The following is a 13,816-nucleotide window of genomic DNA, read 5'->3' on the forward strand; positions in this document are numbered from 1 at the left end:
TGATCCATAGGGATGGAAACATGTCTAAGTTTAGCATATACAGAAAACCTACCAATGTATGCTCATATATCCATTATTAATCAACTCAACATGACAAGAGTTGAATTATCATCATTCCAGTCTATGTTCCTAAGGGCATTACGTATGTGCAGTCCAGAGTTTACTGATGATGAGTCTGAGAAGATATATTCAACTGGATTCAAGTTAAAGTATGCTAGATTTTCCATTGACAATTCCTTTATGATGGCAAATAAATCATTTTATAGAGTTAAACCCAAACCTCCCCTTGACAACATGAACCATTTAGTTCTTCCTTTTAGTAATAATTTTACTTTACTTCTCAAGTTACTTTAATCTTTTAATGTAACTTCAGCAACAACAATACTATAAAGAATATCCTAATCAGGAACTCACCAGAAAGTTCCGTAGGGTGTGTTTATAAAGTACCATGTAAAAATTTTAATAAGTTTTATGTTGAGCAGACTGGTATGGGTCTTTCTGTTAGACTTAAGCAACATAAATATAGTATACCATCAGGAGAAAAATCAAATGCCTTGTTTAATCATGTTAAAAACTATGATCATTGTACTGACTGGAGTAATGCCATCTCAGTTATTAACTCTTAACTCTTGTACCACGAGTTTATCACTGAATCGTTCATCATTAAATACACAAAGAATTGTAACATTAATATTAGTGAAGGTCTATACAAATTGGATAGCTTTATTGTTGATAAAATTTGTAAACAGTTCCCCTGCTTGACCACATGATAGAATTTATGGTACGCATGTTGCCAGACTTGAACGCACCCGACCTCCATTCGGGTAGTCGCTTGTTTACCAAATGGCGTCTCTTCGTTGTATTTCAACTGACTGTTATATTTCTTGTATCTCCCACTGATGATGTGATCATTACACGAAAGTGCACTTAGGAACTTATCGTGTTTCATATCCCTGTGGCAAGAAAATAATTTAGTTGATCACGCGATCAATTGTGATCTCTTCCATATATATATATATATATATATATATATATATATATATATATATATATATATATATATATATATATATATATGAGAGAGAGAGAGAGAGAGAGAGAGAGAGAGAGAGAGAGAGGGGAGAAAAGACAAGTTAGTATTTTGAATGATCGTTAAATCTGTTCCAAGATGCTGTGGCAGATACTGGGCGTCTTGGAAGATCAGTTATGCGAAGTGAAAGAGTAATGGAGAGTTATTTGATGAAAAGAGAAGAGAAGGTGAAAGCCTGGCATAAGATGAAATGCGGCAAAGCGACGGGAGTGGATGGGATTGCAGTTGAAATTCTTAAGAAAGAGGGTGATTTATGTTGCTGACTGTTCATGTATCTGAAGACAGCTTAAGATAGAGTTAACACAGATTCTCTGTAGAAGGTGCGACGAATATATGGTGCGGATGGATAGCTTCTAAAAGTAGTGATGAGTGTTTATCACGAGAGTAAGATGTGTGTGCGAGTGAGAAGAGGGGAGGGTAAGTGGTTCAACTCTTCCAGCCATACCATGCGGATTACCACACCTCTCTAGTACCCAATGATACGTTACTCGATCAACCCTCCTTATACCTCACACCACATTTTCTCCTAAAAATTTTCAGTTCCAACACATTCACCATCCTCAGTACTTTCTCATCTGGAGCCCACGCCTCGCATCCAATCAACACCTTTCCACAATCCTCAATGCCCACTGGAACTTAGCCCGCCCCTCCCTCACCCACCCTGACTCACTTCAGCTTCCACGAATTTGGAGAAAGCATTTAATACAGTTGATAGAGATGCCCTGTGGAAGGTGTTACGAATATATGGTGTGAGACGAGTTTCTAGAAGCAGTGAAGAGTTTTTTTTTTTTTCATGAGAATACTGCGAGTTGTGTTGCGACTACGAAGAGAGGAGGTTGAGTGATTCCAAGTGAAGGTAGGTCTACGACAAGGGTGATTAATGTCACCATGGCTGTTTAATCTCTTTATGGACCGAGTGGTGAGGGAGGTGAATGCAAGGGGCTTGGAGAGATGAGCTAGTATGCAGTATGTTGGGGTGGTGAGGGCTGGGAGGTGAGTCAGAAATAGTTTGTTGATGACGAGGTGCTAGTGGCAGGGTCGAGAGAGAAACTGATGAAGTTGGTGTCCGAGTTTGAGTGAGTGTGTGAATAGAAAGCGTTGAGAGTAAATGTGAATAAAAGCAAGAGGTTGTTAGGCTTACTAAGCAGCGGTAAGAGACAAATCAGTTGGATATGAGTTTGACTAGAGAGAACATGGAGGAAGTGAGTGTTTTACATAGATGCGAATGGACATGGATAAAAAATAGAACCATATATATATATATATATATATATATATATATATATATATATATATATATATATATATATATAAACAGAATTTGTACAGAATTATTCTCAAAAAGGACCATCACAGTACATGACATCGTGTTTCAACAAGCAAAACAAACATGCTCAGCTTAATACTGCACAAAGCATAATGAGGAAACAAGAAAAATATATACATATAACAATTCATATCAGCTACAACACATGCACTGTCAACACATGTAGATAATATAACAACAAGATATATGAAGAACAGTTTTGGGAACAGGGAAAATATAACAAGAGAAATGATACGATTACAAAATGACAACACTGACAGGAGAATGATAAAAGAGGATACTGGAGATTAAATCAGATCTGTTATCATCATGAGATAAGAGAAGATAAGGTGATGCTGCTAACTTTACGAGAGGAGGACGAGTAAAACAGTACACTGAACATCTACGACCAGAAGGGCACTACGAGACGCTACGTCACGATGCTACGATGATGTCTGTTAACTGCAAGTGGAAAGAACAAATTTCAAAGGGATACATACGGTGTCCAAATTCTCATAATCGGACTGCATGCAAAGGAAGAGAGAGAGAGCCTGGGGTCATCCAGAGGTCAAATTAGGTCAAGTCGCGTAGCCAGACTCACGCACACACGCGCGCGCGGCTCCTCACGCATGTCATTCGTTCACTATCCAGCAATACATTTGGAGCCTCGCTTCTTAGTGACACTACAGACATATATAATTTCCTCTGCAATCTCTCAGCCAGTGACCTCAAATTAATCCTGTGACCTAACTCGATCTAAACAGGCAGGCACTCATTCCTGAGACTAGTGTATAACCTTATGTGACCTTGGCTAATGAGCCTTGAGGTCACTGGCAAGGATCCTGGAGGAGGTACGTCATAACCTCGACCCAACTACACGACGGAAGGTACACCTCCGCCTCCAGACTTCGACCAGTCAGTCACAGACCTTCTACAGAGTCTTCCAGGTACCCACCGCAAAGCCTCGCCTCCCACGCCTACGCCTTCAGTATCCACTGGTGTGAGGGATCGGCAGATAGAAAAAGCGTGTTGTAGCCCCCCGCATGAGCGAGGCAGTGAAGCAAATTATGAGCTCGCAGATCCTGGGGGCGCACCCTGCGTCTGCTGGTCACGTCCAGCCGTGCGAAACCTGGTCCATCAAGCTCTGGCGGGGAAGAACTCTGTACAAGATGCTTTTCTCCTCCCAAAGGCCTCCTTCGGCGACAGCCTCAAGTTACCCTGGCGACCGATTCCTCCAGCGAAGAAGAACTGCTACAGTGCGGCGCCTCGCCGTAGCCCACACCCTGGCCTGCGTCTCTTCCACGAACCTTACAAACGCCACGCGCCTGCCTTCCAAACTGTGGAACTTCCTCAACAAGTTCTCTCTCTCTCTCTCTCTCTCTCTCTCTCTCTCTCTCTCTCTCTCTCTCTCTCTCTCTCTCTCTCTCTCCCTCCCTCATGCCCCACCAACAGCAGCAAAGCCACGAACCTTCGGCAGCTCCTATTCCCTCCTGCTGGTGCGCAACCTCCGGGGACACACCCCCTTAACAAACCACCTCTGTAGATGCACCACGAGAGACCACCTCCCCCCCAGGAAAAGATCCACCACTCCTCTTCCTTCCTCACCAAACGCCATGGAACACCTACCTCTCCGGAGCCACATTCATCAGCACATCATCCCACCTCACCTTCGCAAGTGCCGCGCCCCTTGCCGTAGCTCGCCCTGAGGTACACGTTACCCTCCACTTATCAATAAAGCACTGCGCATTTCACCAGTGTTTCCTGACTCCTCCTCCTCCTCCTCTGTCTTAGTCCACGTCCGCCGCTACAGAGAACACGGGCACTGATACCTATGCTCACCCGCTCTACCGATTCTATCATTATCCTTTCTAAGGACAAACACTTCTCATGGTCACACCTTCGATGCCAATCAGTCACGAGTACCCTATACTCTAATCGACCTAACTCATCATAACCCAACCTGGAGTGGGCAAGATAGTCACCTTAACCCAACCTATTAAACTATCACAGACCTAAACTTGCCACGAGCAATCTTAGCATACCTAAGATCTAGGTCCAACCAAGACTTAACACACAATGACCATAAGTGATCTAAGTCACAATAGATGAACCGGTTCTAACCCTACCTACCAGCGCTAAACTTCACCTTGAAATGCACACGGGTCAAACTTGTAATAAAATCTACAAGACTCAAACTGTCCCAACAAACTATGATTAATAAGTGGTTAGCAAACTAGCAAACATACAAAACTATCATATCTCATCATATATATATATATATATATATATATATATATATATATATATATATATATATATATATATATATATATATATCCCCCCTCTAATCCTTCGCCAGCAGCAAGTAACTCTAAGGGACAAATGACAGATTAGCTTCAAACACATAAGCCAGCCGAAGCAAAGGTCGAAAAGCCAATACCTTACCGTTACTGCATAGACAAAAACAAAAGCAATGTATGCAAATATATGCAAAGCTGAGCCAACAAGCCTTCATACTTCATCGCCTTCGCTGAAACAAGCTCTTAAATCATGCAATGATGTCTCCTTCATCACATCAAGATATATATATATATATATATCAAGGTTATTAACCAATTCTTGCGTCTTTACCATCAAACTCTACTAAAATTCCACGGGAATATATCTCACTACGGACCGATACCAACACAATAACACCACGGACGCCCGTGGTGTGTGTTGTAGCGCTGGTTAGCGTTGCTGACCGTGACGCATTCACGGGCCCGGGGGCGGGGAGCGCCCAGGGTCGAGCGCATGGGGTTCGAATCCTGGTTGGCAGCAGTCGGTCCACAGTCAACCCAGCTGTTCATCTACCCCCTAGGGGTTGGTCGATGAAATGGGTACCTGGCTCAGCTACAGAAGAAAAAAAAGAGGAGGAAGCTAGGTTTTGATGATGACTGGGGTAAACTACTGGAGCGTCTGCGTCTGTGATGAGTGCGTATTGCACACGCCTGCACTCCACGGTGTGAACTGGAACGCCACACTCCTCAGTGGGGGATGCCACTGGTATAAATACCAGTCGACCTCTGGAACCCAGTTCCTTACATGGCCTCTACCCTGTACATCACCAACGCCACCTGACGACGCTGCAAAAACTAGTTCAAGCCGGAACTGAAGGACATCTGGGAGCCTGGTACACAGCACCGTGGTCGCCACAGGATTCCCTTCTGTTTGTGCTAACTGTACGGCCGACCAACGTGAAGTTCTTTCCTGGATTTTACAAAGTACTAGAGGAGTCGGGGCCTCCCGGCTACCAAGTGTTCTCTCCTGTGTAGAGCTGGGAGATCGGCGGAATGGCATTGTTCAATGGTATAACAACTCGCACCTGTCATTATTCCTCTTTTTATAGCCTGTTTTGCAGGCACGGTCTTCCCGCTGAACAAAAACATATATATTCCAGAAAATACATCGTCTCAAAAGCCAGCAATTCTTATTCTCCACCGGGAATGGGTGAATTACTGGCGACTGTGTGTGGGAGATCGTCACTGCGTGTCTGCCAAATTCCTCGGTGTGTCTGTTGGCAGGAGACAAAGACGATGTGGCTCTTAAGGCAATATGGCACGTCTGGGGAGCTTAGGTTCTTCAAGCACGACACGGTGCGATCCTCGAGCACGACGGTACGACCCTTGAGCTCAAGGATCGTACCGTCGTGCCCGAGGATCGCACCGTCGTGCTCAAGGGTTGTACCGTCGTGCTCAAGGGTCGTACCTTCGTGTTCCAAGGATCGTACCGTCGTGCTCAGGGACCGTACCGTCGTGCTCAAGGGTCGTACCGTCGTGCTCAAGGACCGCACCGTCGTGCGCAAAGGGTCAGTGACCCCGTTAATAGAGGCGCACTTCATCTCACGACTGCGCACATGAACAGATGATAAAAAACAAAAAATCTCACGAAACTTTGGTACTAACTGTGTACAGTGATAGGAACATGACTGTACACAGACGGACCCCACCACACTCATGGTTCATCCACTGGATGTGAGGGTCACATGACGGTGTACACACACACACCCACACACACACACTGCCATTACCAGATCACTTATCTTCACATGCGTTAACATGGATAATGAGAATATGACATAAGATACCCGTAAAATATAAGTGAATTTATAAACCTCAAGTCTGATTATGTGGTCGATCAGGATAATATAAAGAAGAGAGATGTGGCCAGACTCCATTGAAAAGATACCTAACTGAGGGAACTACACATCACAATCTCAATGGTAACTTAAATTGGTAAATATATGGACTTAAGGGACCAGGGACCACGACGCTGGGAAGGAGGCTTTCGTGAACTCTACAATGGAAAGGGGTAGGACCCTGGCTACCTCAAGCCCCAACCACAGAGGGAAGGTGGGTTACGAAGGAGGGAAGGGAACTGGTTCAGTGGAAGATGTTCATACGAACGAAGGAACTCCCGTGAAATGCTGATGATGATATAAAGTGGAATTCCAGCCGGCCATCATCCACAAGGTATAAGAGAAACACGGAACCACTACGGTAGGAAAAGACAAAGGGGATCAGACAGACTTTAAAAATACGAATGTGATGGAAAAGACAAGGAGGAGGGGAAGGAGGTGGGGTTAATCTCAGAGTTTTCCATGTATTCATCACGAGCAGATTTTCAATTCAATGACAGCCAATCAGACTCGAGGGAGACAGAGGGAAGCGTCATACAGGATGACGTAAAGGATAACCCAGGAAATGGACAACTTTTGAAACTGTCTCCACAGAGTAATAACCAAGACCCATCACCAAAGACAGGGAATGGGAAGGACGTCTTTGAAAACAATTAAAAAGGCGATGAATAAAAAAATCATACATATATAAATATATATATATATATATATATATATATATATATATATATATATATATATATATATATATATAGATAGATAGATAGATAGATAGATAGATAGATAGATAGATATATAGATAGATAGATAGATAGAGAGAGAGAGAGAGAGAGAGAGAGAGAGAGAGAGAGAGAGAGAGAGAGACTGGGAGGATAGTTTGCATGAGGAGTGCCACAGTTGTGAGACAGTGAATGTGGACACCTTGCAGAAGTGCAAAGAATTGTGAGACTGCACAGACAGATGAAGGGATGGGGGGGGGGGGGGGCCCACTACGAGTGTACGACTCCCCCCCCCCCCCCCATACGGTAGATGGTGTCTCATACGACAATCGGCGTATTCCACCAACTGCACAAACCACACGACCCTCGCCCGTCATACCACAACGCTGCCAGCTGTACCAATCACATTAACGTTAGTGTGACAACTGAGAGATACGACAAAATACAAAATACAAAAAAACAAAAGCTAAATCCTTCTACATCCTGTCCTTTCCATCTTAACGCTAGATACAATCACACACTGACGCTCGAATTGTTATGGTGGAAGACGACAGACGAATGACACCGACGCATCGCACAAGCGAAGAAAACAACACATACCCACCCACCTACCCACCTACCCACCTACCCCACTGCCACAACCTCCCCCACCTTCACCCCCACTACTCCTCATTTCCGAGTAAGGTTGGGGGTGGGGTGGGGGGGGTGTAGAGAGGTATATAAACAACCCCGATGGGGTCGCCACTGGGTGATGTGTAAACTGTAAACAAACCCACAGGACGCCACACCTGGTAAACTCCCCCAAATCACCACACCTGGTAAACTCCCCAAGCATCACTGATACACCTGGTAAACTCTCCAAAATAACTCCCTCTAGTAAACTTATGACAAAGTCTCCACCTGGTATCCCTGTATACACAACCCATAACCTGACCTCGTCTCACCAAACCTAGGGCAGCAGAACCACTCACCCCCCCCCCCCCCATCACCATGGCAGTACACACACACACACACACACACACACACACACCAACCCACAGGTTAAACAAGGACTAAGGTAAGGGTAAGGTATTCAGGTGTACAACAGTCAAGGAAGTTGTAAACCCTTACCTACAACCCCACTCGTAAACAGATCATCATCTCCCAATACAACACGGCTCAGGAGTTATTCCTAACAACCATAACAACTCTTCGACAATAACAAGAGACACCAGAGTTGGCAACGCTGAGTCGACACATCTACGTTTTCTATTCCCCTTCATCCCAGTTTTCTTTCCCCCATACCATACTGCGTAGATTATCCTAATACACGAAACGAATGATGACCGGTAATGATGTAGGGTTGTTAATACGTATGAAAGAGGCTATTATAGTCTGGAGATAACGAGTAAAGATCAATTTCTTAATACCTCACAACAGTGTGGAGTCTCCAGCTACGAACTGGTAAATGTAAATAATAATAATAATAATAATAATAATAATAATAATAATAATAATAACAATATTAATAATAAGACACCTCACCCAGTTCTGTGGGCGGTGGAAGGGGAGGAGGGAGGGGTAGGGGAAAGGGAAAGGGGGGTCTCGTTTTCTATTCAAAAGGGGGGTCTCGTTTTCTATTCGAGGATAAACATCTGAAAACGTTAATACTTTTATAACCCGGTGTAGATCGAGTCGCTCGCTAAGCCACCTCTCCCGTAATTCTCCACCATATAAACTTTTTTTCTACTAATGTGTATACATCAGCCATGATGGGGCGACCGCTTCCTTTCGACTTGAATCCACAACCCTCCCTCCCTTCCCCATTTTCTCTAGCCACCGTGCCGGGGATGTGGTAACATGTTAACTCTAAGTTAAAAACAAGAACAACAAAAAGTATCACATAGGTTTAGTGACCTTGGAAGCGGGTGGATCACTGCTGCAAAAAAACAAAAAAAAAATAGCGTACCACCACAACGGGTCTCTCTCTCTCTCTCTCTCTCTCTCTCTCTCTCTCTCTCTCTCTCTCTCTATCAAACGACATGTGTGCGAGTCCTCTCTCTCTCTCTCTCTCTCTCTCTCTCTCTCTCTCTCTCTATCAAACGACATGTGTGCGAGTCCTCTCTCTCTCTCTCTCTCTCTCTCTCTCTCTCTCTCTCTCTCTCTCTCTATCAAACTACATGTGTGCGAGTCCTCTCTCTCTCTCTCTCTCTCTCTCTCTCTCTCTCTCTCTCTCTCTCTCTCTATCTATCTATCTATCTATCAAACGACATATGTGTGCGAGTCCTCTCTCTCTCTCTCTCTCTCTCTCTCTCTCTCTCTCTCTCTCTATCTATCTATCTATCAAACGACATATGTGTGCGAGTCCTCTCTCTCTCTCTCTCTCTCTCTCTCTCTCTCTCTCTCTCTCTCTCTATCTATCTATCTATCTATCTATCTATCTATATCTATCTATCTCAAAAGGCATATATGTGTACGAGCCGCCCCCCCTCTCTCTCTCAAACGACATATACGCATGTGTACGAGTCCTCCTTTCTCTTCTACGATTTGGACACCCTCTTAACACCCCCCCCCCCAACACTACGAACAATGATCCTTACAGCACCACAAGACCCGTACACACACACACACACACACACACACACACACACACACACACACACACACACACACACACACATACACACACACACACACACACACATATATATATATATATATATATATATATATATATATATATATATATATATATATATATATACAAAAAAAAAAACAAGGGCACATTTCTACAAGAGAACCCTGGCGTTACCCAGGATCATTTCTAAAGGTTGCGCTACTTCCAGTAGCAGGGAAATTTTGACTCCTTTGGAGCGAGAAGTTCTTTAACGCGATAAAGCCTTGCTGAAGGTGACTTTACACTTTACCTGGAGGAAGTGGAATCCGTTAACACACACACAAACACACACACACACACACACACACACACACACACACAGACACACACACACACACACACAGAGTGTGGGCGCGTGTGTGTAGAGGCGCCCGTAAAGCTACGGTTAGCACTAATAAGGTTATTACGGTCAAGCTGATGTAGGTAAGTAGGTAGGTAAGCAGGTAGGTAGGTAGGTAGGTAGGTAAATAAGATGATAAGCAGGTAAGCAGAAAATAGGTAAGTAGGTAGGTTGGTAGGTAGGTAGGTAGGTAGGTAGGTAGGTAGGTAGGTAGGTAAGGTAGGTATGGTAGGTAGGTAGGTAGGTAGGTAGGTAGGTAGGTAAGGTAGGTAAGGTAGGTATGGTAGGTAGGTAGGTAGGTAGGTAGGTAGGTAGGTAAGGTAGGTATGGTAGGTAGGTAGGTAGGTAGGTAGGTAGGTAGGTAGGTAGGTAGGTAAGGTAAGGTAGGTATGGTAGGTAGGTAAGTAGGTAGGCAGATAAATAGGTAGGTATGTAGATAAGCAGGTAGGTAGGTAGGTAAGTAGGTAGGTAGGTAGGTATGCAGGTAGTTAGGTAGGTGGGTATGAAGGTAGGTTGGTAAGTAAGGAAGTAGGTAAGCAGGTAAGTAGGGAGTTAGGTAGGTGTGAGGGTATGGAGGTAGGCAAGTAGGCAGGTGGGTAGATAAGTAGGTAGGTAGGTAGGTGGGTATGGAGGTAGGTAGGTAAGTAGGTATGGTGGTAGGTAGGTAGGTAGGTATGGTGGTAGGTAGGTAGGTGGGTATGGAGGTAAGTAAGTAGGTAGGTAGGTAAGTAGGTATGTAGGCAGGCAGGTAGTTAGGTAATTAGGTAAGTAAGTAGTTCCTCACCTGGTCCTGACCCTTGAAGTAGATGGTTTCGTAGGCTGGGGCCTCCTGCTCCCCAGGGTCCGGCGTGGGCGACGGCGGGCACATGGACCGGCGGGGCGGCTTGGGCGGCGGCAGTGGCTGCTGGGCGGTGGGCGGCAGGCACCGGGGGACGGCGACCACCGCACGCCAGGCCAGCGGGCAGCGGCACGGGGAGCAGGTGGGCGGGAGGGGTGGGTTCGTGTGAGTGAGTGGGTGAGGGAGGGAGGGAGGGAGAGAGTGTTCGTGTAAGATATTGGGAGAGAGAGAGAGAGAGAGAGAGAGAGAGAGAGAGAGAGAGAGAGAGAGAGAGAGAGAGAGAGAGGAGGGTTGAATCGTTAGTATAATATATATATATATATAAACAGGAGGACATGAACGCCATTAAACCAAGTAACATATATACACTATCGTCAATCAATCATAAAGATATATCATCAAAAATCATCATCATTAACAACAAAAACAGGAAGAGAACTTAATTAGCAACAAGAGAATTATATACACACATTATTGACGAAGTTTAAAAACATCAACAACATCATTACAGTATCAGTGTACTTACAACATTACATGTAATACAGCAAAACTTGTGCAGAACATAAAATACACATTTGTGCCACACTAAAAATGATAAATGTTTATACAAAGCAACACAGTAGGGTAGGGAGGTGTGTGTGGGGGGGAGGGGAGGGGCTCAGTACCTGCCATGACTGACCTACTCCTCCTCCTACTTCTACTCCTACTCCTCCTTCTTCTACTACTCCTTCAGGAGGCTTCAGCTAGAACCATACCTAACTACTGACCACTTCAGCAACGAGACGAACCTTCCTCGCTCAGCCCTAATGCCTGCATCAGAAACATGGCGTCTGTGATCTCTACGACACACACACACACACACACACACACACACACACACACACATACACACACACACACACACACACACACACACACACACATACACACACACACACACACACACACAAACCAACACAGGAAAACGAATCGCGTGCCAGCCTCCAGCAGTGGATGAAGGACCTGAGTTTCCTCAGATACACGTACACTTAGATAAGTGTCCAAACGTCCCATAAGTGCCTGTTTTTTTTTAAAGTAGATTACTACATATAAGTAAGGCACTGTGTACAAGTAGACTACAGTGTACACGCTTCAGCTTATAACTTGAAGTACACTGAAAGCAGAGGCGACAACATCAAACATACATATCATAGTCTTTGAGAAACCACAACTGAACCAAAAAATCTGTTGAGCAACGTTGTTAACACTACCCATAACAACGTACATCTGTACTCTACAAGACATCGACTGTACAGACGTACACCCTCTGTTGTACAAGGTTGTTAAGACTACCTACATCAACGTACATCTGTACTCTACAAGACACCGACTGTACAGACGAACACCCTCTGTTGTACAACGTTGTTAACGCTATCCATAACAACGTACATCTGTACTCTTCAAGACATCAACTGTACAGACGAACACCCTCTGTTGTACAACGTTGTTAACGCTATCCATAACAACGTACATCTGTACTCTACAAGTCATCGAGTGTACAGACGAACACCCCGCACATCACATCCGGCCCTACAAGGGATGGTGTTGGACCCCACCTGGCAGAGGCTGTGGGTCGAACCGCGTTTCCGTCCTGACGCAAATATGGTCAATGACAGACATAAAAAGTCAAGCGCGTTAGGGAAAAAAAAAAAAGAAGAAAACAGAAAAATCTACCAGCAATATTCCAGGAGGAACTGACCTAAGTCTTGAAAACTCTCGCTTGAATTAAGTTCGTGTGTGTATGACGCCATATATGCGAGGCAGATGAGTGGAATGTGAGGAAAGGAAGGTACAAATATGGTCCACAGTCTACCTTCTGAGGGTCTTACCTGTGTGTGTGTGTGTGTGTGTGTGTGTGAAAGCATCTATATACATATCCTTGAAACATAGACTCAACCACCTACACCATGTAGAGTAATGGCGAACGAAGCTAACTAGGAATGCGGCAAAAAGAAAAAGATAAGTTCACTGGGTCATACAAAATGATGACATCTAGAACTTGGGAAGATATACAGAACTTGAGGAGATATAAGAGTAGTAATTTAAAAAACAAAATCGTTTAAATGGAATAATGCCTTCAAGACTAACCTAGCAGGTTCCAAGACGAAAGGTAAGGAAGACTTTTTAAAGTGGCACCAGGAACACAAAGAGAAGTGGGGGTGGTGACTTATGACAGCAAGGAAATGCTGATGTGGGTGGAGTACAGGTGTACAAACAGGTGTCAAGTCTAACCAAAGGGTTGCTGGGGGCTAGAGCGAAGACGGTGCTTTTTTTTCTTTCTTTTTTTTAAACACCCGAAGCAAGGCGACCAGAGCGAACGTCAGTGGAAACTTGTTTTTTGGAAGAGGAAGAAAAACGGAGGTGAAGCTGAAGGATTAGCGTCCGAATCATAGGATTGGTATAGCCGATTGAAAACTCCAATCATGAGATTGTCAAATTTGCAGGAATATTATACACACACACACACACACACACACACACACACACACACACACACACACACACACACACACGAACACGAGAAAAAGACAAACGAGTGAGCCAATACACAATGTGTCAAAATCGTATTCAAATTGAGTTGCCAGATGGGTATGACAGTCGCCAGAAGTAAATATAAACAATCCACAGTTCCATGATCATCTCCCCTGACG

At 44.4% G+C, this 13,816-nt stretch overlaps 1 protein-coding gene across 4 annotated transcripts in view; it reads right to left on the reverse strand.

Annotated features, from left to right (window-relative positions):
• Positions 1 to 709: 709 nt before the first annotated feature.
• Positions 710 to 13,816, reverse strand: part of LOC139756136 (uncharacterized) — a 40,539-nt gene continuing 27,432 nt past the window's right edge. For 2 of the 4 annotated variants that reach the window (XM_071675245.1, XM_071675243.1), the window contains exons 4-5: positions 11,073 to 11,192; positions 710 to 953 (exon numbers count right to left, since the gene is read on the reverse strand). In XM_071675245.1, the coding sequence (XP_071531346.1) occupies positions 936 to 953; positions 11,073 to 11,192 (138 nt within the window). In that variant the 3' untranslated portion in view covers positions 710 to 935. The remainder of the gene's footprint in view (positions 954 to 11,072; positions 11,193 to 13,816) is intronic. The other 2 variants (XM_071675246.1, XM_071675244.1) reach the window with 1 other exon arrangement.

The sequence above is a fragment of the Panulirus ornatus genome, chromosome 20, assembly GCF_036320965.1.
Source record: "Panulirus ornatus isolate Po-2019 chromosome 20, ASM3632096v1, whole genome shotgun sequence".
Lineage (NCBI taxonomy): Eukaryota > Metazoa > Arthropoda > Malacostraca > Decapoda > Palinuridae > Panulirus > Panulirus ornatus.